Source organism: Poeciliopsis prolifica, unplaced genomic scaffold (genome assembly GCF_027474105.1).
Source record: "Poeciliopsis prolifica strain line A6 unplaced genomic scaffold, Auburn_PproV2 SCAFFOLD007, whole genome shotgun sequence".
Classification (NCBI taxonomy): Eukaryota; Metazoa; Chordata; class Actinopteri; order Cyprinodontiformes; family Poeciliidae; genus Poeciliopsis; species Poeciliopsis prolifica.
Genome location: NW_026562382.1, coordinates 1,341,223 through 1,368,448, shown reverse-complemented (window position 1 = coordinate 1,368,448; position 27,226 = coordinate 1,341,223). Strand labels below are relative to the sequence as shown.

General features: G+C 41.8%; 1 protein-coding gene across 1 annotated transcript; it reads left to right on the top strand.

The window, feature by feature from the left end:
- The first annotated feature begins 1,087 nt into the window (after positions 1 to 1,087).
- Positions 1,088 to 26,844, top strand: wars2 (tryptophanyl tRNA synthetase 2, mitochondrial). Its single transcript, XM_055031428.1, has 6 exons — positions 1,088 to 1,192; positions 12,243 to 12,503; positions 16,511 to 16,591; positions 17,861 to 17,943; positions 19,199 to 19,317; positions 22,214 to 26,844. Exons 1-6 carry the CDS (start codon positions 1,088 to 1,090, stop codon positions 22,660 to 22,662), a joined length of 1,098 nt encoding a protein of 365 aa, XP_054887403.1. The 3' UTR covers positions 22,663 to 26,844.
- Positions 26,845 to 27,226: the final 382 nt, after the last annotated feature.

Sequence of the window (27,226 nt, the reverse complement as noted above, 5' to 3'; positions counted from 1 at the left end):
AGAGGTTTTTTGTTGCTGTTGTTGAAAAAGAAATGTGTCTAATTTGACTCTATGTCACAGCAATTAGTTTTGCAAAACAAATCTGGTTCACGCGACAACATTTGAGCAAATTTGCAAATATACGACTCCCGGAAGAAAGATACTACGATGGCTACTGCTGGAGTTGCTGAATGCACTATCATGCTACTAGTTCAGTTCATTTTAGCTCACTGTATTTAAGAACATGTGAACTAAATGAAGTATTTTGAAAGTCCGCCGGACTTTTAATGGCGTTTCATTTCAAAGTCTGGAAAACGTTGAGCGAACGTTCAGCGGACATTGACAGGACGTTCAGTGCTAGCTGGGGTACTCTAAGGATGACAATAATCATAATTATATTATTATGAAAATAAAACAAAGTCAATAAATTATAATATATGGCAATATATCCCATTTTTCTTGACACTACTACTACAACTACTACTAATAAATTATTTATTATTATTATTGTCATCATTAACAAAACTAGTTTTAAGTCATAAATTAGATTAAAGTGATTTTTATGTTGTTTACCTTTACCTATAATATAGACTATGGTTCATTTCTTTAAAACAAAACAGCAAAACCAAATACAAATAAAATGCTTAAAGGTAACCAAAAAAAAAAGCAGCTTGTGCGCCACCATTTATCTTCCGGTGTGAAACGCATACTGACAACAGAACATGCAGCCAGTTGGTGAGCTAGGAAACAGGGTGATGCAAAAGAAAAGTAGCATAAAAAAGAGAAAACTTTGAAGTTAAGTGAAGACTTTATTGAATTTAACACAGCATTATTTTTTTATTCGTCAGTTACTATTTGTGCGCCAAAGAAACTGTATTATATATTCAACTTCCTCTTTTGTTTATGTTTATTTCTGTTGGCTAGCTTGGCCTTGCTTCCTGGTTTATTTTGTGATTTTTTTCCCCCTCTCTTATCGGTAAATAGCATTCACGGTTCTAGGTTGCTGGATCCTGCCAAAACTCCTGCTCGGCTGTTTTCCTTCGGAACTGAAACGCGGTTGAGTCTATTGTCCTTTCACAGCCACCGTAGAGTGAACTCACATTCCAACATGGCGCTCCCCTTGCGGACCACTTTGAAACACTTCATCTGCTTCATTCAGAGGTTTAAACCCCCGAAAAGGCGCTTCTGCGCTGCAGGAAGCCCGGAAATCAAGGTACGTGTCGTAGAGCGAAGGCAGTTCTGGTCTCGGCTGTGAGAAAAGTATGCATTAGCGCGAGTTTTTCTTTTAAGGTTAGAGAACACTGGTGCTGTCGGCAGCAGGTCATCCCGCCTGTCTGCTGTAAACAGAGCAGTGAGCTGTGTTGGCGGTAGAAGTCTCCGCTAAACGTGCTGCCAGCACTGGGCTGTGGAAGCACCGCCACAACGGCGACAACCTTTGGAGGCGTTTTAAAGCAGCGAAAGTCTAGAAACGAACTTGTAGTTGCTAAAAACGCTGAAAAATATCCGTCCACGGGGTTTAACGTGACAGGTTGACGTCATGTTTTTATGTTGCGGAGCAACGTGGATTCATTGCAATGTGAATTTACACACATGTGAGAAAACATTTAACCCAAACCCCGCTTTAAAAGGCACTCCGGAAAATAATAAACCGATTCAATTATTATTTATAAGAATATGCTTGTATGCTCGGCAAATTTCATCATGACTTTAGCGAAAAATGACAAGGTTTTCTATTATTAAATTTTAAGTCTGGAAACAGACATCTCACTGTGACGTTAACATGGTAAAACTGACCTATTTTGTTGAGCCCAACATATTAAAAAAAGAGAAAAGAAAAGAAAATTAGGTTGCAGATGAAAAAAGCAACAACAAAACAACACCCAAAGCAATTCACTGTGAAACTCTTAAAAGTGGTACAATTTGAAAGTTAAGGTTGATCTTCTGCCTTGAAGACACAACCAGAGAATCGTCTCGAATTTTAACTCAGAAAGCGAATATCATTAAGTCGATTTAACAAGACAAATTGTCTAAATATTGTTTTACAAGTTCTTCTGATAGCTCCTCGTTCTTAAATTGTGACTCGTTATAATTTAATACTGTAATTTTTTCTCATTATGCAAGAACGGTCCTCGCCTCGTGGAACAAGTACACATTTCTATAGTGTTTTCACTCTCATCACCTAAAAATAACTACATCTTTTACGTTAGAAGTATTTAATCAGCTTGTAGGAACAAAATATCTGATCTGATAATGAATGTTATTAAACAGAGTTTGATCTTTGGTATGTTATTCTCCGCTCCCACCTTAACACCCTCGTTTACACAACTCATGGAGATATGACAAAATTAATTGAAAAGTTAACACAACTTATTGCTGTGAGTTTATCCTTCACAAAAGCGCATGTGTTCGAGTTCACAAGAGGAGCACAATAAAAATTATTATAGAGGGAGAAAACATGGAGCTGTGGAACCGGAGTCACTGACTCGTGAAAATTACTACAGGAGTGCATTGATGACCAGGAGGTGACAGAAGAATCCTGAACAATATCTTAAATTAAGCGCTACGGCAACTGAACGTCAAGCACTGTATTGTGCAAAATCAACGCTTTTCAGCTTTCCATCAAGTTCTAAAGTTATTCCCTCATCAAAATCATACGTGGAGTGTTGCCTTGATTCTTTTATGCGTGTTTGAGAAATCTTTTAATCTCCCATGGCAACCATTCATCTGTGCAAAACACCTGGGGGGGACCCTAGCCCCGCCTTCAAGGCGCAGTGCATCCTCTGAGCCGCAGTTTCCAAGTTTCCGATCCTCCATCTTCCCCCATGACTTCTCCACTCAGCTCCTTCAGACTAGCCAGCAGCAACTAGCAAACACTTGGTGGAGCTGGGCATCAGCTCAGCTCAACACAGGAGCTTCTTCTCAGTGAAAACGCTGGAAAAACGTTGGTCAAGGTTTAATGGAGGAGCCGTGTTGTGATGACTTCCTGAAGGCATAGCTTCAGAAAGAGTAGGAGTTTCTTAAAGAGACAGAGGCATTACATTGCAAAGTCAAATACTTTAAAGTTATATTTTATACATAATTTGTAACATCTGAAGTTGTGTAGTTGATTGTGGAAAATGAATAATATTGGAAAATGCATAATATTGACCCTTTAACATTTGACACAATAATCCCTTTGCTCTCGGCGTAAAGGCTGACAAAAATTTCCAAAACCAAAACAAACGAACAAACAAACAAAAGAGTTATAAACTCAGCTGGACCAAAACCACTTCTAAAGCGACTTTCTTTTAGTCAAAGAAGAAAGATGTTGCTCATCCTCCCTCGACCCAACTTGAAGTAAAATTTCAACCCGAAAGGAACTGCCTACATTCATGAAAACAATTTCCAGTTGAAGGGAAAACTTCACGTTCACCGTTTTACCATTTGAAGCAAGTGAAAACATCTTAACAATCAGCGTCCCAACGAAGGCCAGCTATTTGTGTCTTCGACCTTACAGCCCTGCGTTCTGATATCTCTCTCCTGTGGTCCAGTTATTGGCTGATATCAGTCATGTCAGCTGCAGGCTACAGGAAAGAGGAAGTGACTTCTAATTTGCCTCTCTCTCTCTCCCCCCAGTTAGCCTCAAATTCAGTTACTCGGGTGTCAGCTAAAACCATTAGAGCAGCTCCTGCGCCACATGGGAGAGGCCGGCGAGAGTGGGGGGAAACGTGGCCTCTCCTTTGAGGATGTTCATTAACTGCCCTATTTATTTTCAACTGTCAGAAAAGCCAGCTAATTCACAGCAGTCCCTCCAGTGTAACTAAGTCTGTCGTAATCATTCTCCGTTCAGCCTTTTTTTTTTTTTTTCCCTCTCTCAGCAGCAGTCCCGCGTGCCTCCTTATTCCTGTTGTTGAAAATTCATCTCACTAAGTCGAATTACAGAACCGGTCCGTAGAAAAGCAGCCGCGGCGGAGCTCTGGGAGCCCCGTAACGTTTCGGTTGTGTTGCCTGAGCTTTTCTCCTGACCGTCGGAGTTTTAATTAAAACAAACCGAGCATGCGATACTGTGCCTTTTGAGCTGCCACTCCGGTCACAATTCTGCTGCCTTTGCAGGAGGAAATGACTAACCTCCACTGAGATGTTGGAGGTGGAGGCTTGCCCTGAGTGTTACCATAATTACATACTGATAAATTTACGACGTGTGCACTTGAGGTGTTTTTTTTCTTCTTCTTCTTTTAAATTTTTTTTTGCTGTGGTGGGACCTTTTTTTATGTGTGTGTGTGTATGTATTCAGGTATTAGCTTTAATGTCAGTCATTTGTTTCCTGAGTTGAGTAAAAACTGAAGTGTGGACTGGAACACTGGAGGAGGTGGAGAAAAACAAAACAAGAAAACTGTTGATCCAACACAAGCAGCCAAAAAGAAAAACACAAGCTAATGCTTTTTCACCGCTGCTCCATATGCGAGCGCACAAAAGTAATGTGAAGTTGGAGAACTAATCAATGCTTCGACTAAAGCAAACATTTTGAAAGATGAAGTTGTGTAATTTTTGATTTTCAAAGTTTCATTTCTACATGACATGTTTATTATGACGATTGTCTCACATGAATGACACAATCAGATCAAAAACAGCGTCTGATTGTTTTGGCTTTGAAAACAGTCAGATATGTAACCGATTCTGCATACGGAAGTGGCAGAAATCTATGTTTTTTATTTTTTTATGGGGAGGTAAAAAGATCAGAGTTGAGCCATGACTGCCATGAAAACCTCAAATATGGGCAAAACATTTGGATTTGGGTGCATTGGCCTGCTGTGTAAACTGGACCTGGACAAACACTGGACCTGGACACACCCGCTTATATTTCTTTGAATTAAATCTGACCGGCACAGTTTTGCACTGAACAGAGACTCTTTAAAATAAAGTTTTAGATGAACAGAAACCTTTACTCTGTTTGCTGGAAACACAAAAGGGAGCATCTTGAATGCTAACTGACACAAGCGTCACCGTAGAATTAAAAACCTCAACTGTAGTAAATAGCAGCAAAATCTGGACCGAAATATTTATGCACGTTCTTTAAAAACTCTTATTGTATCCCCAAAACCAACTTTAATGGTATTGGGTGTTGCCAATAGAAAAAAGAAACTTGTCCTCTTGTATAATTTTTTCTCTTGTCCGGTTTAGCCAATCTGGGCGAGGCTGGCATTCTTCAGCGGTAAAAAACATTCTTTTTAAAACTGTTATGGATAAAATCTTTTATAGGCAGCTGACCAGAGAAGGTTTTTAATGTTCAGTATATAATGAGGCTGATAGCGGCTTCCGGCTCCGAGCGGGAGCCGCTCATGTCCCCCCAGACTCTGGTGCTTCCTTCAGAAGCCTGTTAGGGCCGGAGGCCGTGGGCTGCCACCCCTGCCAGGTTATTTTTGGAGGACTGTCAGGCCCCGTCTGCGGGGCCGGGGGGAGGGCCTGTTTTTGAAGGGCCTCCAGTCCCATTAATCAGCCGAGGGACCCCACTGCGCGAGCGGGCCCCCAGCGGGCCCCGAGCCCTGTCCTGCTACACTGCAGTGTTCTGTTCCTGTACCCCCGCTCTCCGCACAGTGTGAAGCTCAGAGGAACCTCATCAATCTCACCTGTCCCACACGTCAACCGCAGATTTAATCAAACGCTCCTTCTGGGCCTTCCCCCTTCGCTGCCCCTCCAACATACAACTCCGACTGGGGAAGGAAAAAGGGAAAGTTCTTCACTAAGACTCAAAACTCAAGTTTTACAGCAATCCCCCCCGCCCAGTTTTTGTTGTATTTCTATCTTTATCCTCCGCTAGCTCCGTGCGTCTATGGACATTCATGTATGAATGTTTTCCTTTGCGGTCAAATGCACTTTGTTTCATGCTGTGGCACGTTCAAGCGGCAGAAATCACACACGCCTTCGGGGGTGAGGAAGGGTAATACAGTAAGGCCCGTTTCCTGTTTGATAGCGGTCTGAAGTGGCACTCTGTTGGTCTCCGGTTTTAACAGGCCCCAAAGTGAGCGGACGGCCGAGACGAAGAGAGGCACGCGGGAATGAGCCGAGTTTCAGCGTAGCGCTGGTGTTAATGGGAACGCCCGTTGTGTCCAGGAAAAGAGGAGGAACACTGAGTCCTGTGTGCAAGACACCCAGCAGGAGAAGTCCTCATGAGAAGTCCTCCGACCACGGGCCCGTCCCCGAGTCCTGGATGTAGTCGGACCTGGAGCTCGTCGCCGGGCGAGCGGCGCTGCCAGGTGTTGGTGCGACGTGTTGAAACCGGCGTGGTCAAGTGTCGCGCCCTCTCCTCGGCTCCTTGTTGAGAGAGATGTCAGTGGACCGCTCCAGGGTGCCGAGGCTCTGATATGATGGATGGGCCCTGAAAAGCAGCACAGAGCGGGTCGGGGATGTGGAATGGACCGTTTGTGAGCACAAGCTCAGGCATCGTGAATGATGTCATGGAGTGTAGCAAGGCTGTACGTCTATAAATCCTGCAGGACACAACTCGTCACTAAAAACCATGTCAAGCTCAAGTCTGAATTTTTACCACATGGTTTATTTAGACCATGGCAATCCTACTGGGGCTCAATGTTAAAATTTACAATCTTCCTTATTCCTCATCTCGTCTCTTGACTGTACAGCCAATAAGCCCCAGGAGAAAATGAATGGAGTTCTTGGATTGGCTGCTTTTCAAACGCCAGCCAATGGCATCTGAAGTAGCACCATACTTGGGTACTTTAGCTTCTGAAGGTCCATTTTCAAAAAAATTTGACATTCTCTGGGCCCTTGATTGCCCAGTGGTGATTTTTTTCATAGACATTTTTGAGTTCTGCAAAAAAAAATCTGCGAATAATGAACCGTGAAGAGGCAGAGGGTCCATTGGATAATCTCCAGGAATATGGCTGTTTTATTAATGGTAGCTATGCTATTTGTTGGTAAAAGATAACATTAAAGTGTCAGCTACGTTACCATTTTGTCTTTAAAACAGTAAAGACACACCGACGTCTTCAGCTTTATTGATCAAAGTTAACTCTTTTCCATAGCAACTGAGATGTTGTTTTTACTTTAAATGTCGCAGGTGATGTGAGAAATCTGGTCATGTTGCTCTTTTCAACTGGCTGTCATTTCTTTCCACTGCCTGCCAGACCATGATGTGAGCTGTCAAAACCTTATGAACGGACGCCTTCACAACTCCACTCATCATGATGGGGGCTAAGACCACAACGTGCACAGAGAATCGCCTGCGTTTGCACACGACATCCGTCCCAATGGACACTACCACACACCGGCGAACGAACGCATATTCCAGGAAAGGAACTGCAAGTGTGAAAACATGGCCTTTTCAGTGTACATAACCTTCCAGCTGTTGGGGTTGATGTCCCACGCACATGGTGCCTAATGTATGAAGCATATGGTGGACACGGACGAAGAAGGTTTTCGTCACCTCGACAGTGGCGCGGTCCGTCTACGTTGTGCCTGTGGGGACAAACGCCATTTGTCCGTTATTTTAGATTTGAAGGTGTCCATCTTGGAGAAAACTCTAGAAAGCTAGTGTGAGATTGGACCGTTGGCCATAGGTCGCTTTGATGCCGTCTCTGAACATCCCCAGGCTTTTTCTTGCCCCATCGTAACTCGGACTAGTAACCGGTGATTTTTTTTTTTTTCTTGTGTGTCTCAGTTACCGTTTGATGGATTGCCTTGAAACTTAGTACAGGCATCCAAGTGCCCCTCGGAGTGAACTGCAATAACATTAAGGACCTTTTCATCTGCAGCTTTCATCTGCTCTGCTCAGTCTTGTGTTTTCAACTTATGGCCAACTCTCTCCAAGTGCATAATCTTCAAAACAATTGAAACTTATGTTGATGCTAATCAAAGGTTTCGAGAGATTGCTTATTTTCTTTTTGGTTTATTTATGAAAAAAACACCCAGGTATCTACGAAAGAAAACATCTTTTATTTTAGGAATTATCAGACAATGTTAAACAAGCTGCCAGAAGCCTTCCTGCAAATGCTATACAATAAAATCACAATGTTTAACCAGTCTTGATGTCATTAAAAACTATGACAAATATGAATAATTTCATTTTGGAGATTTAGTAACTCAGAATGAATTGATTGTCCATGTGTCCTAGGTGGATTTGTTCTTGTTAGGTGTAAACTAGCAGAAGCCATAAAATGCTGCTTTGTGAAGAAAGAAAGAAATATTGTTTCCAAAAACAATTTAATGTATTTTAGCTCGTGCTTTTACAGGGTGTTGAAGTCGGAATCTGCATGCGGTGCATTTACTCCGTCCCCGTGTTGTTTTAGTGGCTCATAAGGTATCATTATATATGCAGCGAGTACATTTGTGCGCCAGGAAAGTACTTCAAAAGTAAGAATATGAACGTACGCAGAGGCATTTTAAGCTAAAGCGTAGTAGTTGGTGATATTTCCTTACTTTTCCCTTTGCATAGTAGGATTCATTACAAATATAAATTGCTTTACAACATCCCCCGTCTCGTCTGTCATCGTTCCGCGGCTGATTTACCTCTTTTTCCTCCAACAGCTATTAAAGCACATGTTCATATAGCTGTTGGACACCAAAAGTAACACCGAGGTGTCTGGTGAAGCAGGGGTAATGCGCACTAGGCCCTTGATTGCCCAGTGGCCAGTAAGTCATGGCGTTGACTCTTATTTGACACTCAATTGGTTCAAATGACACCATTACCATGTCTGCATGGCTAATGGCCTCCCCGGGGCCACAGAGTGGAGGAGGGTGGGGGGAAACATGCGTTAGGCGTGTCAGTCTGAGGTGAGAACACACATGAGCCAGGCACAGGGCCCAGTCCGCACCCAAATCAATCCTGACACCTCTTAAGAGGCTCTCAGCATCAGTGGCACTCCAGCACAATTACCCCTTCGGTAATGACATAAGCACCCAGTTCCTTCCTGCCTGCCTCCTGGTAGAAAGCCTCTCCTGCCGGCCAGTAGATGGGGATGTTGTTGGTCCTCGGAGCAGCTGATACCCGATCCCCTACGAGCCCCGGAGATCTGGACGCCGCAGGCCCTTGCTTGGGGAGAGGGAGCGGCTTTTATCTGATCGGGAGACGCTTCGCCTTTAGCCGTCCTTCAGCCAGATTGGAGGTGATGGAGCTCAGCAAGCTGTCAAGATAGCAGTGGGCGAAGAGGATTTCCTCTGAACGCGTCAGGTTTTAGTGGTTAGTTATGATAACCTCTGAGGCTGTAGCTGGGGAACATGTGACTGCCAGTCAGATTCGAGGCGATAACGCAGAGATCCCCGGGGGTTTTGAGAGGAGCAGATTTAAAAATGGGGTCCTCTGAAATGTCCAGGTGTTGCTGTTCAAGGGACAGTATTAACAAAAATGACTTAAAAGAAATTTGAATTTGTAATTTAATACCTTGAAATTGGGTCTCTGTCTCTTTAAGAAGCTCCCACTTTTTCTGAAACTCCACCTTTATGAAGTCATCACAATATGGCTCCTCAATTAACCCTTCAGCAACATTTTTACCAGCGTTGTACTGAAAAGTAGCTCCTACAATGAACTCAGCAGACGCACAGTTCCACCAGGTGTTTGCTAATTTCTGCTGGCTAGTTTGAAGGAGTCACAGGGGAGGGCTGCTCTGCGAGGCGGTAGCTCAAAAGCTTGGAAACTGCAGCTCCAAGGCGGCGCTTTGTCCTAGAAGGCGGAGCCAAGTCCAACCAGGCGTTTTGCACAGATGAATGGTTGCCATGGAGATTGAAACATTTCTCAGACATGCATGAAAGAGTCAAGGCAACACTCCAGATGTGTTATTGACGAAGGAATAACATCATAACATGATTTAAAGGTCAACAAAGTGGCCTTCAAGACATCAATGCAAACTCAAGCTGAACTTCTCTTTTTGAACTCTTATGGCTAACAAGGCGGTCCGGCCTTCAGCGTTTTTAAAGACTTATTTCTCACAAAGAGGAATTTTTCTCTACATGTTTGCTTGCAATAAATGGGAAAACCGGCATTTTGTTGAAAATGAGAAGTTATGAAACACCTTCTATTCTGACCTCGCGTGTGATTGATTTCTCAGAGCCACTCCATCAAACGTGCAGCCTTCATCGTGCGTTTCAATAAGGCCGCAGTCAGTTGGCACGAAGAGGAAACCTAGAGGAGGATTCAGAGAAGTCATTGTACTGCACCGCGTTGCAGCGAGTTTACCGTGTATTCGACACAAAGCGCACTGTTTTCATGTCAATGGTCTGCCGTCCGTGTCACGGCATCGGACGGCGATGTTGTGGTAAAGACTAAGTCGACGTTTTCATGGATTGAAGTGTTTTAAAATGAACACACACATGCATACACAAAACTGTTTTTCAGAAAGAGGACCTGGAAAACTATGCATGCATAGAAGCATCTGCGTGTATAAAACCACGCGCACATCTAATCTTTCACAGCTTTAAGAATGTCAGCAATTGTAAAATTAAAGTCACACGTTCATGACTCAGTTTTTTGCAAACAACTCGAGTACGAGCGGTAAAAAGTGCCGTTTCATACTCAACTGAAATCTTTAATCAATAGTGTCAAAATAAGATGAGATTTCTTGTTAAAGCGCCATAGTGAAATTTTCCAGAAAATGAGCTAATCTCACAATTTCTGCCATTTTTTTTCCCCATGTTGTTTGAAAATAGCTAAAATTGCTTATTTATATATCAATTTTATTGAGAAGGCAGAAAAAAGTACCAAAGTAACCGGAGTTTTCTTTGCTGCCTCTCCACTCCCATCTGTTTTTGACACCACACTCCTAGTCACCTGGATCTAGACTTCTACACATTCTCCCTTCCTGATTTCTTAAATTCAGTCCCGCTCTGGAAACTAAAGGAGCCTCACTCTTTATGAACACAAAATGGCAAAAAACATACAACTGCAAAACAAATGTAGCAGGTGTTGAATGTCTATTTTCCATCAGATCTGATGGAGATAACCTCATTCAACATGGCCGCACTGCGCCATTGCAGAAATCTGAATTGGTGTGGTGGTGTTTTTACTTCCAGGTGATCATAAATTGACAGTCAAATCTCGTCTTTCAACTTTAAAAGCCCAGTTGGTGGTAAAAATCACCCAATCATAAAACACTGAGCATTTTCCCTACAGCCTTTGTTTTTGTGACCACTGCAGTTTTGCCCAAGTCCAACTTTTTGGATACTAGTGTGGTTTGAATTCTCCTGTCTTTAATTGCGCCATTTAGTAATAGTGCTTCAGGCAGTGGTTAAACTCTCTCTGTAAAGCCAAAGTTAAGTGGTGGGGGGTCCATGCCAGAAGAAACAAGGTGGTTTGGTGCAGCTTGGCGTTGCACGTGGAGCAACACAGTGTTGGCCCGATCACACAACGAGAGCAGAACCAGTCTGCTGTTTCCCGGATCAGACCTTCACTGCTTCAACCACGTAGGGTTCTTTGGTGATGCATTTTTTTTTTCTGGGGACCGTCTTCTTCCTGGTTTTGAATCTTAAGTTTTATCAACTATGGTATATTAACCACACAGCTGTAGATACTAACAGTAGACTGCATTGTTCATTCAAAGTTGAATGCTGGTTCCTTACCTTCTAAAGGCAAATTCTAGCTGAAAGACCTGAAAGACGTGTCCTAAAGACCTGAAGGCCAAGAATGATCTGAAGCAAGACTTTGACTGCATGAGACTGTTAGACATCCACATTTAATAGCACTAACACTCTTGTGTTGTATTAATTTTATATTCGAACATGTATTTAAAAGTCGTTCATCCTCTCCGTCTGTCCACATAAATCATTCATTTGGGGCCATGCTTTAACTCCTGACAGGAAGACGAGGTTGTTTTGAAGGATTGTGATTGGCTGATGCAGGTTTTAGCTTTACTTGACGCTGCCCCCTGTGGGTTTGGTATGTTTGAAACAATGCTCAGTGACGTAATTTTTGGGTTCGTGTGGATTCTTAAAGCAATCGGGCACGAAGAAGATTATTTCATGGAAACAAGTATTTCTGCTATATGGTCTTAAAAAGACCTGTATTACTACTGGACTATGCCTCAGTAACCGTATGTTTATTGTGTGTTCTGTTTGTTTTTTTGGGGAGATATCCTATTAGCATTAGGTTCGCTGGTGGAAACACTACCAGTTCCTTTAAAATGAGGCTCTTTGGCAGAAGCATTTAAAGACCTCCATAAAATACAACTTTAAGTATGCAAGAAAGTTAATCAGGGCCAGTAATTTGGCACATTTCATTTACGATCAGGCCAGCTCCGGCTTCCTGAGCAATACCAAGTTTGTTTTCCCTTCATCCCCAGGAGCCTCCGTTAAACGCTCGAGTGTTCTCAGGGATCCAGCCGACCGGAGTGCCGCATCTAGGCAACTACTTAGGCGCTCTGGAAAACTGGGTGGCCCTGCAGAACCAGTACCCCTCGGTGCTCTACAGCATCGTGGACCTGCACTCCATCACTCAGCCTCAGGACCCAGACAAGCTCAGGAACAACATCCTGGACATGGCGGCGAGCTTGCTGGCCTGTGGAATCAACCCAGAGAAGGCGATCCTGTTTCAGCAGTCTAAGGTGGGTGGGAGAGCGTGAGTGATGGCCGCCTGCTGTTGATCGAGCTGCTGCTGCTGTTTTCAGATACCAAAGAGATGGAAAGTTATAAAGTCTCTTCTGTGTCATCCCCAGGATGATAGAGAACTACTGAAATCAGAGTTTGGTGGCGTATATTGCTGCCTCGTGCAGTTCTACTGTGTGCATGTTTCTGACCTAGTACTGTACAATAAATAAGACAGAAATTATGTACGATACAGAGTCAAATGTGCATTAAGGTTATTTTTACCATTGTGTTTGGACTCCATTGGAAGAGAAGGGAAGTGTACAGTAGTAGGACAGGGGAATAAAAGTAGGGGAAAGTCTTTGTTCCTTAATAAACAACATACATTTGTAGCTAGCTGGTTTGTGGCACATTTCTAGAAATGGTTTGGGTAACATTTTATTTGAAGGGTGTGCATAAGAGCGACATGACACTTTCATAAATATGACATAACACCTGTCATGAACATAATATGTCATATTCATGACATAACACCTGCATGTTTATGGCTTATGTCATGAAGTGTAATTCGGTACATAATGACTTTTAATGCAGTCAACTCTTTTTAATGCAAGTTTTAATACAACTTTCCTTAAAAAGTCAATATTTACCAAATAATGCTAAGCTGATACTTTCAAAGTGCATTAAAAGTACCAACTCTGAATGGATATTTGCATTCAAAGCGTCATTATTTACCGAAAGACTCTTCATGACAACAGTCATCAACACTCACGTTCATGACTGATGTCGTGTTTATGACAGTGTAATGCCAGTCTTGTGCACGGCCCTTCCAATAAAGCGTTGGCATGGTGGGTTTTAGCTGGTGATGTAAAAGATTTGAGTGGAATGTTAAAACAGAGGTACGGGTGCATCAGACTGCGTTAGCTCTCACAAGCCATGGTTCATATAAACATGGCGTCATCCATTCTGTTGTTCCGCCTGTATCTAGTTGTAGCAGCTGCACGGATCACTCATATACGCCTTTCATATTCTCGGGAACCCTGGTGTCACTTTCACCCGCCTCAGAACGTTACGTAACGTAAAGCCAGCGTGAACCTACGGCCCTCCACAGACTTTTGGCACACAGTTTCCTCTCTCCGTTTGTATATTTGGTCCAGCAGAAAGCGTTTATTATTGGCTGTCAGCTCTGACGTTGCTGACCCTCCGACATGCCAACGCAGCCACAGATATCCGCCACGGTCGATTGCTACCGATTCTTATCGCCGCCGTTTCTGCTGCTAATGTGCGCATAGCGCCAAAAACACAAGCCGCTGAGCCTCACTTTACGTAAAAAGGATCATGTTTGCAGCACTTTGGCTTTCAGGTTTACGTTGAGATAAAAAGGAACAGCTGTTCTGTCCTCACGCCCCGACTCTGGCTGTGTTTTCTTTTCTTACAGCTTTGGAAGTCGGTACGCATGTGTGCGTTACGTTCAGTCCATCTGTGTTTCTTTACCTCCCCTCACCGCTCCTCTTCCTCTTCGTCCTCCTCCTCCTCTACACACACATCCAGGCCTATTTTTATTCCCGCTTAGCTTCGTGCCACATAGCTTGGCAGCGACACGACCCCCATGTCGAACACGCCTGCTCCACATGTAAAAATACGACAGCCGCCCAAAGAAAATACTCAACTTCATTGAAAAAAAAAAGTGAAGAAAAAGAAGAAGAAGGGAGCAGAGCTTGTGTGAGTGAGTGGATGTACTCAAAGGACGTGTGGGTCTGCTGATTAATGGACTTTCTTTTTTTTTCCTTCTTTTTAAATACATGTTTCATAGAAGTATTTAGCAGGAAATGGAATGGACTGTGAAAAGGCGGCCAAAAATTTCTACGGCCTAAATGAGCTGTTTTTGTGCGTCGGCTGCATGATGAGTTAATCACCTAATCGCTGAGGCGAACTGCCAAGTGCGGTGCGGCTCTGTCCACGCGCCAAGGTCAATTACCACTCAGTCGCCGTCACGCGCTTCCTGTGCGGTTATCGCCATCTGACCCATCTCTTATCAGACTGGAGTGGAATCAGCAGATCCACAAAACTCATCTTCCTTTTTCTTTTTTAAGGAAGTGGGACATTTAACGACTGACGCCCTCCCAGCCCGGCATGCTCGCCGGATATCCTGTTTTGTGTTCCTGCTTGTCTGCTTGGTGACGTCAGGTCGTCCGTCAGGCGTTTTCCAGCTACAGGAGACACAGGCGATGGCAATTAAATGGCAATTCATAAACTTCAGTCAGGAAAAGCAGAGGAACGCTGGCGCTCTCTCATAGACACACACCTCCTCTTCATTACATCAAACCCTGGAGTTCATTCAACGCCGCGTTGACACTCTATTACTCCGCAACGGCTCCAGTAGTTGAAGGAATGAGGGGCCTATTTGTGTTTTTGTGATTTAGGTTGGAAAATGAGGGCAAAAAACCTCTGAAAACTAAATTGTGCAAGTTCGTAGAGGGAAGGAAGTGTCAACAAACGGCATCTAAAGTATTTTCTATCGTCTCTGTAACTTTGTATTTATGCATCATAGAAACTGCAGCCTCTCACTTAAACACATGATCAAAATGATTAAACTAAAATACTTTGGGATCATTTTTAATTGCCTGAACAGACGCATTCAACAGATATTTCAAACACTTATGCCTGTCACTATAACTAATTTTAAATTGTTCCAGAAATCATTGTGATAAACAACAATAATGTCCTTTTGAGACAGTTTTAAACTATAGATAATAAGATGATTGTATAAAAAGGCAAGTTTGCTCTCACTAATAAACTTTAATTTTGTACACAGCACTCAACACTGGAACTGGAAAAATATTTTAAATATCCAAAAAAAACAAAAAAACAACCAGAACCGATAAGCAGGAAGACATGAAAAGACCACACACAACCAAAAACCATAAATAAAATAGATTGCAAAGTCTCTGAACAAAATTGCATTTAAAACAAATTTTAATCATTGGAATGGAAATTCTGGAGCTCATTTTAATTGCTTATTGCGACAGGCTAAAAACCCTTATTGTTACAAATTTGTTACAAGTATTTGAGATTCCTTATTTCAAAATTATTTATAATTAAGAAAAAATATAAAATCTCTTCATTCAAAGTGGCTATAAGTGGTTAGTTCAACCTTGAAATTCGGAGTAGAACATTTAAAAACAGGGATGCAGACGGTACAGATTGCATCTATTACATGTTATTTGTTTTTGATTTTTATTGATGTATTTTGTTTCATAGTGAAATTCACATGTAATATTTTTGGGTTGTTGATCCTCTAGGCCCCTGAAAGTTTGCTAAAAGCAAAACAGCTTATTTTTTCAGCAGCAGCCAGTTTGCCGTTATCGCTTTTCAATTTTAAAACATTACAGATTGTTTTTTTTTTCAGACTGTGATTTTAAGAAAATGCATAGAATATGTTGCGAAAATGTCAAAAATACTAAAACGATTAGTTGAATCCTGCACTAGCAGATGACCTTCACTATAATTCTTAATTGTTTATTAAGGTATTTTCGCAGGTGTGCTTTGTTTTTTGTGAAAGGGCGCAGTAGTCAGTACTCTCCCTGTCCACCAGGAGGCAGTATAATGACCCTCATTTTCCTCTGCTTCGCTCAGCACAAGGGTTTCCATCTAGTGCATTTTGCTGTTTGTTTTCTTCCCTCCCCCTCTTTCTGGGGAAAAGAAAAAAAAGAAGTCAGTTTTCAAAGTGTGCGTTTTTGGTGATTTATTTATGACACTGCAAGAAAATAAAACGAGTGTCAAATGAAACGGCTTTTCATTGGATTGGTGCGAGTTCCTATACGTAGGAGAAAAAAATTCAGGGTTTGCATCAGTGGTTTTAGTTTTAAGTCTTCCTAACTCATATCAATAATGGTGACGTTATGAATCTGTAGAAAATATTCTGTATTAGAGCTACACAAATTCTGAGCGTTTTTGCGGGTGTGTAAAGTGTGTGTAAGGTGTGTGTAAGGTGTGTAAGGTGTGTGTCCCTACATCCTCCCTGCAGGTGTCTGAGCACGCCGAGTTCTGCTGGATCCTCGGCTGCCTGACCAGCATGCCCCGGCTACGCCACCTACCCCAGTGGAAGGTTAGAACCCCCTGGTGCACACACACACACGCACACACCCACACACCCACACACACACACACACACACACACACACACACACACCACACACACACACACACACACACACACACACACACAGATGGATTAGCTCAGTGTGAAAAGCAGGTAACTGATTTTTGAAATCTTCAGATTTAAATTCTTACATTTTTTTGTTGTATCAATAACAGAATCATGTTTTATGTTTCTTTTTTTTTTAAAGGTTCCCATAGAAATTTTGTATGTTTTAATTTTTTTGCTCACTTTTTCTTTAAAAAAAAAAAGGTACATTTTACATATAGTTTTTTTCCCCATCCCATTTATTAAAATCAAAACAATCTTAAGATACCAGACGAGCGGTCCGTTAAGAACAACCAGACTCCTCATCGTCAGCAGCTGTCCCACCAACATCTAAAATAAAAACAAAAAAAAAACAACTTGGCATTTTTACAGAGTACATAGTGGTGTGAAAGACATAGTTAAAAGTAGAAACTCAATTAAATTTATTGTAGTGTTATTTAATAGTCAGCCTTTAAAAGGCAAACACAGTATTTAGTCTTGCAGCAGCAATAAAGTCGGCTTGAAAATGCCCGACTTTCAGACGCAGCGTTTCACCTCGCTAATACCTGAAGCTGTTAAATATAAATATAGGTCACCAGAGCCGCGGTCTTTTATAACTCAACAGTAGTTCTACGTTTATTTGTAGCCGTTTAAAAAAAAAAAAGAACAGTTCTTGACTAGTGAGTCTCAGACTGAAAATCCTACAACAGAAAATATGTCTTTGTTTTATGATGGGAGGTAGGAAGAGCCCTCCACAAGGCAAGCTGTTATTTGTATCTAAACATAGTTTTATAACGTCAGATGCGTGTTTTGCGTCTGCAGTGGGATCTCCCTCCAGATCCAGATCTGCGTTGCCACGTCTTGGCTTGTGGCTCCCCCTTTTTCTTTTTGTTTCCTGTTTTCCCTCGTGCCTGTTGTCTGTTTCATTCTGCCGCTGTTGTTTTTGAAATCATAACTGCAGTCAGGTCCCAGAGCTCGTATATTCCTGAAGCAGCCACTGCCTCCCAGCGCCTCTTGTTAGATGACTTAATGCAGATGACTTAATGCGTTGATGAGTCGTTAAAAGTGAAAATGGCTCTTTGTGGACAGGAAGAGGTGAAAGAAAACCCACTTGTTTTCTCACTATGCATTTAATCCTCTCTCTCTCTCTCTCTCTCTCTCTCTCTCTCTCTCTCTCAAACTGTGACGAAGATGAAGAGCAAGCAGAAGAACGAGGGCAGCGTCGGCCTCTACATCTACCCCGTCCTGCAGGCCGCCGACATCCTGCTCTACAAGTGAGATTTCCCTCATCGTCAGACTCTCTGTTGGTCACGTGTCGGACGATCAGTGATTCTGCTATTTACTACGGATCTCATAATACGGACATTGATCCCAGAATTCCAATTTTTCTCGGAATTCTGACTTTTTTTTCATGGGATTCTAAGATAAAAGTCAGAATTCTGAAAAGTCGGAATTCTAGTGAAATGCAAGGACCACTTAGAGTTCTGACTGTAATCTCAAAATTCTGCTATTTGTCAGAATTCTTGAGTCGTCCTGACATCAGAACTGACTTTTGTGTCTCATCAGATTAAAGTCTAAAGTTCTGAGAGAAAAAGTCAGAATTCTGAGATTCTGAGACTAAATCCTCGTCCGTATTTCACAGTTAATATACTAAAAAATGATCATCCACCATCAATAGAACCCGGGCGTTCACTTCTGCTAAAAAGTTAATTTTAAAATCCATTAATCGATTGATTTTTCAGTGAGTTCTTGCTCACGCAGGATGAGGTCGTACCATCCACTTAGCAGCCTTTACATAGTTGCTGAAAGCAGAGTTTGTAAACGTTTTCTTTGCTACAACACACTCACATCTGCGGCCATCCTGTGCTCAGAGCAGATTTATTCTTGTAATATTTGAAAGCCAAAACATCTGCCTCCGTTTCTGCTCCAGTGGGGGAAAAAATGCCTAAAAGACGGACTTAATAGAAAAAGTTCGAATTTCAAAATAAATGAATCTGTGAATGACTAAAATGAGAATTTTTAGAAATGTTTTTTTTTTTTTGACTAAACCAGACTTTAAGCCGCCATCCTAAAAAAACATAGGAGTTTGTTTTTTACACTTATGCATTAGTTATCATCATTGGTAATAATTATGCAGCTGAAAGTCATTTAGATCAAAATTTTATGAATAGAATATTTTGGATTTTTGAACGGAGCAAAATAAAACCCTGTGTTACTCCGAGCCGTGAGACGGAGGTTGGCATTCCCGACAATATACATGGAAACGCAGCGTTAATGTCTCCACACAATTCAAACGGAGCAGCACTTCAGCCGACGTAACGGCCTAGTTCAAACCTCCTTCCTAGAGAAGCAGGAACGCTTTGGTGCATGGTGGAAGAATCCAAACCTAGGGTAGTAAAGAGTCGTCTTTGACTCAGACGTGTGAGATAAATCTGGATTTATTGCCAGTTGACGACTCCAAACCTAATATGACTGAGTTCAATAAACCTCTGCGCACAACTTTCCAAACTTTCCTGGATGCACCGTCAGGTCCACACACGTCCCCGTCGGAGAGGACCAGGTCCAGCACCTGGAGCTGGCTCAGGATCTCGCCCGGATCTTCAACCTGCATTACGGAGAGCTGTTCCCCGAGCCGCATGCCCTGCTGAGTAAGAGCAACACACGCACGCACGCACGCACGCACGCGCACACGCACACACACACACACACACACACACACACACACACACACACACACACACACACACACACACACACACCAATTTCCTTCACACAGAGTAAAGGAGCATGTTAGCACTTCATATTTAATCTTTTTATGCCTCTCTCCTCACTGCCTTCCTTTCGTTTTTCTGAAGGAAAGTCTGTTTCTGTACTATTTTTTTTTTTAATGTATTAGAAGATTAATACTCGCAAGTATTAGCAACTTCTTACTGACAAAAAAAATCTAGCTAATTAGCTCATGTTTCTCTATTAAAAAAAAAAAATTTCTGAACGTTTTTGGCACCCGTTATATCTGGGCCTAAATGCAGATCCATCAAGCGTCGCCTGAGGCTTGCGAGGCTGCAAGCGTAGACGTAGAGAGCTGTGTGCCATGTGAGAAACATGAGAGTCACCAAAACAAATAAAAAAAATTACAAATAAAAAAAACAGATACATTTCACAATTTTAGTCTCCTGAGAAAAACCTCAAACATTCACATACGCATTTCTTTTGAAGATATCTGTCGTGGTATATTTCTTAAACTTTATTCTAAAAGTCTTGACTTAAAATGTCTTTAAATTTGAGTTGGTGAAGCCTGAGAAAAGCTTCTTAGATGTTCAAAAATAAAACAAATGAGGTGCTGAGGATTATTATTGCTACATATTGTGTCTTTGTGCTGCTATGAATTTATTCTCTCCCTGTGGATTTTATTGGTCCTGAAGGATTTTCAGGCGGATTTCTGCTCTCATAGGAAAACATTTTCCTTTGCGGCTTTTTCCTTCGAAATAATGACGCCAGTATTTTCCGACATCACTTAAGTTTTGTCATTTCAATTGAACATGATGCGGCGCTCAAGAAAGGACAGCTTCATAAAACTCATTTCACCGTGGTGATATATGGTTTGTTTTTTTAGATCTAAGCAGAAGAAATCATTAAAAAACGATTTAAGAAAAGTTTAGGGTTTTTTTGGGGTGCAGATTAAAGTCTAACCAAACGGGCATATGTTTCATAACGCAGCTAAATAGATGAACTTGTGCATCATATGGCCACGTAGGAAACAATTTATGCACAAAACGTAAAAGTGGAGCTGCTTGGAGTAACGGGGGATTCCAAACTTTGAACCATTCGGACTTTAACAGGGCGGCTTCCGTCTCTGCGACTTGAAATAAAAACGATAAAAGGATAAACGGTTGACTCGAATAAATCTAAAATTTGGGTATGAATCTCCTTTCGGACATCCGACACGTTGTGCTGCCATGGGATTGACATGTTTGAGATAACGCGTGAGCGTTGTTTGAATTTAGTCTCCTCAGATTTGCTGTGGATCCAACAGTATCCAACTTGCTGCAAACTTTAACTGGGACGTTTTTATGGCTCTCTTTCAAAAACAGTTGCACTGATAGATTGACCCCATTTTTTGGTAACCGGCTGGTATTTACTTGAAAAAATCCTCCGCAAATGTTTTGAAAATCGGCCACTGTTCTCTTTGGCTCTGTCACTGCCAGCTCAGCAACTTTTGTTTGTTTTATGCAAAAAAAAAAAACTTTTGGACAAAGTCCAAATCAGCAGGCCTGACGTTTTAAAGTTTGGTGAACGGGCAGCCCCGGTTTAAATTTCTGCCGTACGTTTAACTTTACCGAACGATCGATTGATCTGTGATCTGATCAACCGATCAGATCGATCAGAAACGTCTGCATTCTGCTGGTGTCGAATCAATTATTTGGAGACAACAGAGTAAAGAGGGCTGCAGCTAAATATGCTGCTCAGGTTTCTATTTACTTAGAAAAAACAAAAGAAGAAGAAGAAGCTGTCTGCTTTACAGCCGCGCTCGACTTCGTGTTGATTCATCACATAAAAGACGTTTGTTGTCGTATCGTCTATAGATACTTTTTAAATCACTGGCGGATCTCGTCCTCATTCCGCATAGGCAAACAAGTTAAGACTTTCCCTTTGAAATCAAACCAAAGCCTCAAAGGCCTTTTAATCCGCTGGAGATGAAGACGTCTCCGGGATGATAAAACAGGACACATGTGGACATATGGCGCTGGCAAGATGGCGGCAGGGACGCCTGCTGATGGATGACAAAAGAAAGGAAACCCCGGCTCCGTCGTCTGCTCCTCACTTCACACCGGGATGCGTCTGCCTTACATCAGGACGCGTCTGCGCCAACACGCCCACGCCAGACGGCCATATTGGGACGACATTACTGCGCCTTTTCACCGACTCTGGGAGGGGCTGGTTTCATCTGCAGCGTTGCTGCTTAAAAAACACAAAACGCCATAAAACACTGAGTTGAAAAAGTTGTGAAAATAATCAAAGATTGCCGGATGAAAATTTTTGTAGAAACTACTTTTCTCAAATTTGTCTTTGTTGATCAAAGGCCTTGGTGCTCAATTTAGATTTTTTTGTGAAATCCTTTTTTTTTTGGTCAGTATTACGTAAAATCTACATTTTTGAGCTTTACGTCACGTTATAATTCCCTCATCGTAAACATGCCTGGATTGTTGCCTTGATTCTTTCATGTATGTTTGGAAAATCCTTTAATTTCCTTGGCAACCATTCAGCTGGGAAAACATCCTAAGAAACTGTACGAAAAATGGGAATGATTTTCAAGAGGCGTGTTTGTGGGGACATAATTGCTGTGACACCAGTTTGTAGTCATACAGTTCCTGAAAAAAAAGATGTAATAAATGTTTCCCATCGTCACATTTCTTGTTATATCACAGTTCTGGAACCTGCTTTCCTTTCCCGTGTTCCATATTCCAAGTGTTTGCGTCTCATTGAGCCGTCGGTTGTTTCGCATTGTTCACGTTTCAGCACATTTTTATTTATTTCCCTCCACAGGTTCGACGCGAAAGGTCAAGTCCCTGCGCGACCCCACCTCCAAAATGTCAAAGTCCGACTCGCAGCCGATGGCCACCATCACCGTCACCGACTCCCCGGACGACATCGCCCTGAAGATCCGCCGCGCCGTCACGGACTTCACCTCCGAGGTCACCTTCGACCCGCAGGCGCGCCCCGGCGTGTCCAACCTGGTGACCATCCACGCCGCCGTGGCCAGGCTCAGCGTGGAGGAGGCGGTGTCGGCAGCCAAGGGGCTGGACACGGGGGCGTACAAGGGGCTGGTGAGCGAGGCGGTGATCCAGAGGCTGGCGCCCATCAGGGAGGAGATTCAGAGGCTGAAGGCAGACCCGGGGCACCTGGAGGGGCTGCTGGCCCTGGGGAGCCGCAGGGCCCGGCAGCTGGCCGCACCCGTGCTGGACGAAGTCCGACACAGAGTGGGCTTCAGCTGAAAGACGGCAATAGCTGGGGGAGATACGGTTAGTCAAGCTGCTGGGGTTAAAGATGTCGGATGTTAGTTTTTTGGGGTTTTTTTTAATGTTTTTGACATATTTCTTAAAACTCTCACCATGTCGTAATGTTATGAGACAAATAATATAATAATAATAATAATATATAATCTGTGAAAATTTTGATCTCCTGACTTCCCTTGGCTACTGCTGCCGTCTGAAGAAATGCACCATCGACAACCAATCAGAGCCAGGAGGCGGGTCTTAATGTCAATCAGCGCGAAAACGCGCTGAATGTTTAGCGTTGGACGTTTGGCACGTTCAACGCTGCTAAATGTGCTAACGGCGGACAAACGGCTGATCCGTTGCAGAAAAACTGTTAACTACTGCTAACGAGCTTAGCATGCAAACCTTGTTAGGCTGTGCTATCTGGAAGAAGAAGAGAGGAAGGATGAACACCACTACACGGAGGGTGATTGACAGCACTAAGATCCGCCTCCTGTTTCTATGTGGTGGCTTCTTGTTGGCACCGGAAAAAGGCAGAGGTGCTTGTTTTTGTTTTTTTTTTTGTTCAGTTTGATCTCACACCATACTGTCACAACACGGTGACAGTTTCTATATGTAGAAAAATATTTTCTTTGATAAAAGTTACATACTACAGCTTTAATAAGTGGACTTTTTAAAATGAGAAGACATGTTGCAGTGATTGTTCTGGTGCTGAAATGTTGTTGGCTGTGACTTCCACAGTGGGATGTTTGAAATCTGACCGCTGGTCACCGACCGATGGATCAGACACTGTCACTGGACGCTGGACTCATTTATTTAGCTCCAACTCCTCAATGCAATACATTTTTCATTTTCCCCACTGTGTGTTTTTTATTTTTTGTCGTATTTCGTGTGCTGCCAAAACATTCAAATCATCTGAAAGCTAAACAATAAAAACCCGCCTCACTTAGAGAGTCTTCAGGTTTCATTGTGAATTGTTCAAAAGAAACCAAGCAGCATCGGTTTTACTCGAGCAGATGAACACGGTCGGGAAGACTATTTTGTTTCTGGTTTCCTCTTTTATTTGTTTATTTTTTATTTCAAAAGTCAAAACTACAGTCATGGTGGCATAATCTGCTTTGATGCTTTCCTCTTATTTTAGCTGTACATTTTTTATATACATTTTTGAAAACTTATGGCAACAGAATCTGCTTTAGCGTGTCCGATGCTTTCCTTCTTCCAAAACCTGAAGATCAGACAAAACCAAGACTTTTTGTGACAGAGTTTACTCTACGGTGTTTATTCTTTTTTTTTTTGCTTCAAAACTGCATATTATAGTTTGAAGCAAACTGTAATAAGATGCTTACTGCTTCACTTCATTTTTATTTAATGCATTTATTTTCTTTTTTTTTTTTTTTTCCAAAACTGAAGATTAAGGTTATAGTGACAGAATCTACTCTAAAGTATCTGATGCTTCCCTTTCTTTTATTGTTTGTTTTTATTTTTACTTCAAAGGCGAAGATTATAGTTGTGGTGACATAATCTACTTTACAGTACTTAATGCTTTCATTTTCTATATATGTATTTTTTATGTAATTTAATATTTGTGTTATTTTTCCAAAATCGAAGTTGATATTTAAAATGACAGAATATCCTGTCATTTTAAGGTGCTTAAATGTTTTCCTTTTTTTTGTTTAATTTTCAAAACTGAAGATTATACTTGTGGTGACATAATCTCCTTTAAATAGATTGATTGTTCCCTTTCTCTTTTTCACTTTATATTTCTTTCTGAACTGAAGGTGACTCCCGGAGTCGGGATCTGCTTTATGACGTTTGATGCGTCGGTTGCTCATCTCCCCGTCTGGATGTCGACACTCTGTCCTGTGTGTTGCCGCCGTGTCGGCCTTCGTGCAAATGAATTTTTCATTCCAGTTGTGTGATCTCACTCTGAACATTTTAGAAAAGCCCAGCCATTAGTTCGACTAATTATTTTGTGGAGCACAAAAAAAAAAAAGGAAAATCCAAAAGTCCAATGTGAAAATAATTGATTTGTTTTCTACAAAAGTGTTTAAGTTTGGAAGCTGCCAGAGCCGGGGAAATAAATTCAGGAGCGGGATCTCGTTATAGCGAGATATAAAACTGCATTCCTCTGACGGATTTCCACTTCATAGGCATACAGGGACTCCCTCTGACTCTCCGTGTTCTCACTCCGTTCCTCTAGAAGACATTCAGACATCCCGCGAGGTGTTGCCGTTTTACTGTTACGATCGCTCTCTCGTTTAACCGGGAACATATTTCGGTTTTAATGAGGTATAAATCTTGTTATAACGAGTCTTATATCTCGCCTTAAAACGGGAAAACGTTCTCATTTTTAACAAGGTTTGTATCTCTCTTTTAGCTTTCCAATAAATCAAGGTGTCACAGTTATTTGGATCTCCGCTGTTTGTACTTTGTTCAGCCTCCATTTGGCAACGCGACGGGACATATTCTTCTCCTGTAACGTTTTACAAGGCTGGAGCTTGCTCCACAGTTTTTTCTTTTAAACAACAAAAACAAAAAAAAAAAACAGGGTTTAGGTCTAATGGCTGGAGCCATTTAATAAGGCTGAGGTTTGCGTCTGATGAAGCATTTCTGTTGCTTTGGCCTTTTTGGGTCAATGTCCGACTGGATTTCCCAGTTCGCAGACAGAATCCACCAGATTTCCAAGCACTCATTGCACAGAATTCACCATTTCATTGACACGATTCGTGGTGGTCTTTGTCAAAGAGAGAGACACTCAGCGCGTCACAGATCCTCTACCGTACTTTATAGCGATTAAAAGTATTTCTTTCCTAGAATGCCACCATTTGTTTAAATGATACATACATTATCTTCTGACCAAATTGCAGAGTTCAAGTATTAAATAGTTGCACATTTGTGGGAACTTCAGCTCCAGTTGGTGTAACGATTAAGGCCAGATAAATGAGTTCTTGTCCAACCTTGATATAGGTTATTACTCTTTTTTTTTGTCATTTAAATTACTGCTCTGTCGTCTGTGCTTGCTAAAAATTGCTTGTTCTTTTGTCTTTGTCAGTATTCTGTAAAATTGGATGTTTTTGAGCTTTAAATTGTGCTACAATGTTGCCGCCTCATCAAAAACATACCTGGAGTGTTGCCTTGATTCTTTCATGCATGTTTGAGAAATACTTCAATCTCCACGGCAACCATTCAGCTGCGCAAAACACCTGGGTGGACTTAGCCCCGCCTACGAGGACAAAGCTCCTCCTCGAAGTTGCAGTTTCCAAGCTTCCGCCTCACAGAGCTGCCCTTTCCCGCTCGGCTCCTTCAGACTAGCCAACAGCAATTGGCAAACACCTGGTGAAAGTGAATATCTGCAGAGGTCACTCTACCAGCTACTTCTCTGTGAAATGCTGGTAAAAACGTTGCTAAAGGGTTAATAGAGGAGCCATGTAGTGGTGACGTCCTGAAAGCGACGTTTCATAAAGCGCAGGAGCTTCTTAAAGAGACAGGCCCAATTTCAAGGCGTTAAATCACGATGTGAAATTTCTTTTAAGTCATATTTTACATAGGTTTTTTCTTTTCCTAACAATGAAGTTAACAGACATCAATGATTAGCAATTTAAAGTGTCTGGACAATTTGATCAATGTAAAATACTAGAGTATTCATTTCAAAATGGCTTCATTAAAATATTTTTATGAGCAAAAATGACCCAAATAACATATTTGTAAAAATATAAGAATGAAAGAATGTACTCACATGGAAGGTTGTATTTCTTTTACTATGACATTTCTGCAGTAATGTGTTTGTTTAAAGGCTTTGTCACGTCACAGAGGTACTGCAATGCACGTGGTGTGTCCAACTCTGCAATATGTCAATCCAAACCTAAAACAAATGAGAAAGCAGAATTGCTACAGTTTGTCATGATTACTGTTACAGAAAAAAACCCTCATCGACAGTCCAGTGTAAAATATCGGGATCTAAAGTTTAAAGACATAAACTACATAGTTTATATCGAAATGTACATATAAATGTTGGAACAGGATGAAAAATACACATTGAATTCATCAGGACAAACACGTGTCCAAAGTTACCCCCGTGCACAATTTCATGTGACAAGCTGTTGTGTTTGAAAATGTGTGCAACAAAGAGCCGGCCTTGCACATAACAAAATCTACAAAAATAAAAATATATTTTCTTTTTATTGCCTCCTTTGTTTTTTCTTTTTTTGTGTGTATTTTGTTGTTGTTGTTTTTTTTTATTATTACTTCCATATCACCATCCCCCCCCCACCCCCTGTCCTCCTTGTCTCTCTGAACTCCAAATCTTGATAAATTTCTCGTTTTGCAGCAGTTTTATGTAGACTGCACTCCCTCTTGGTTTTTCCATCCATTTATCATCCCTTCACGTTCCCGTTCCCATCCTCCTGCTCCGTTTTCTTCTTGAACAGACTCATCTATCAGCTCCTCATCGCGATCAACGAGCTGCGCCGCGTTTAAGTGACGTTTTTTCAGTTTTTCTCCATCCACCTATTTGAACACCGTCAGATTAGAATAATATAGGCCTCTCTATATATATATAGTC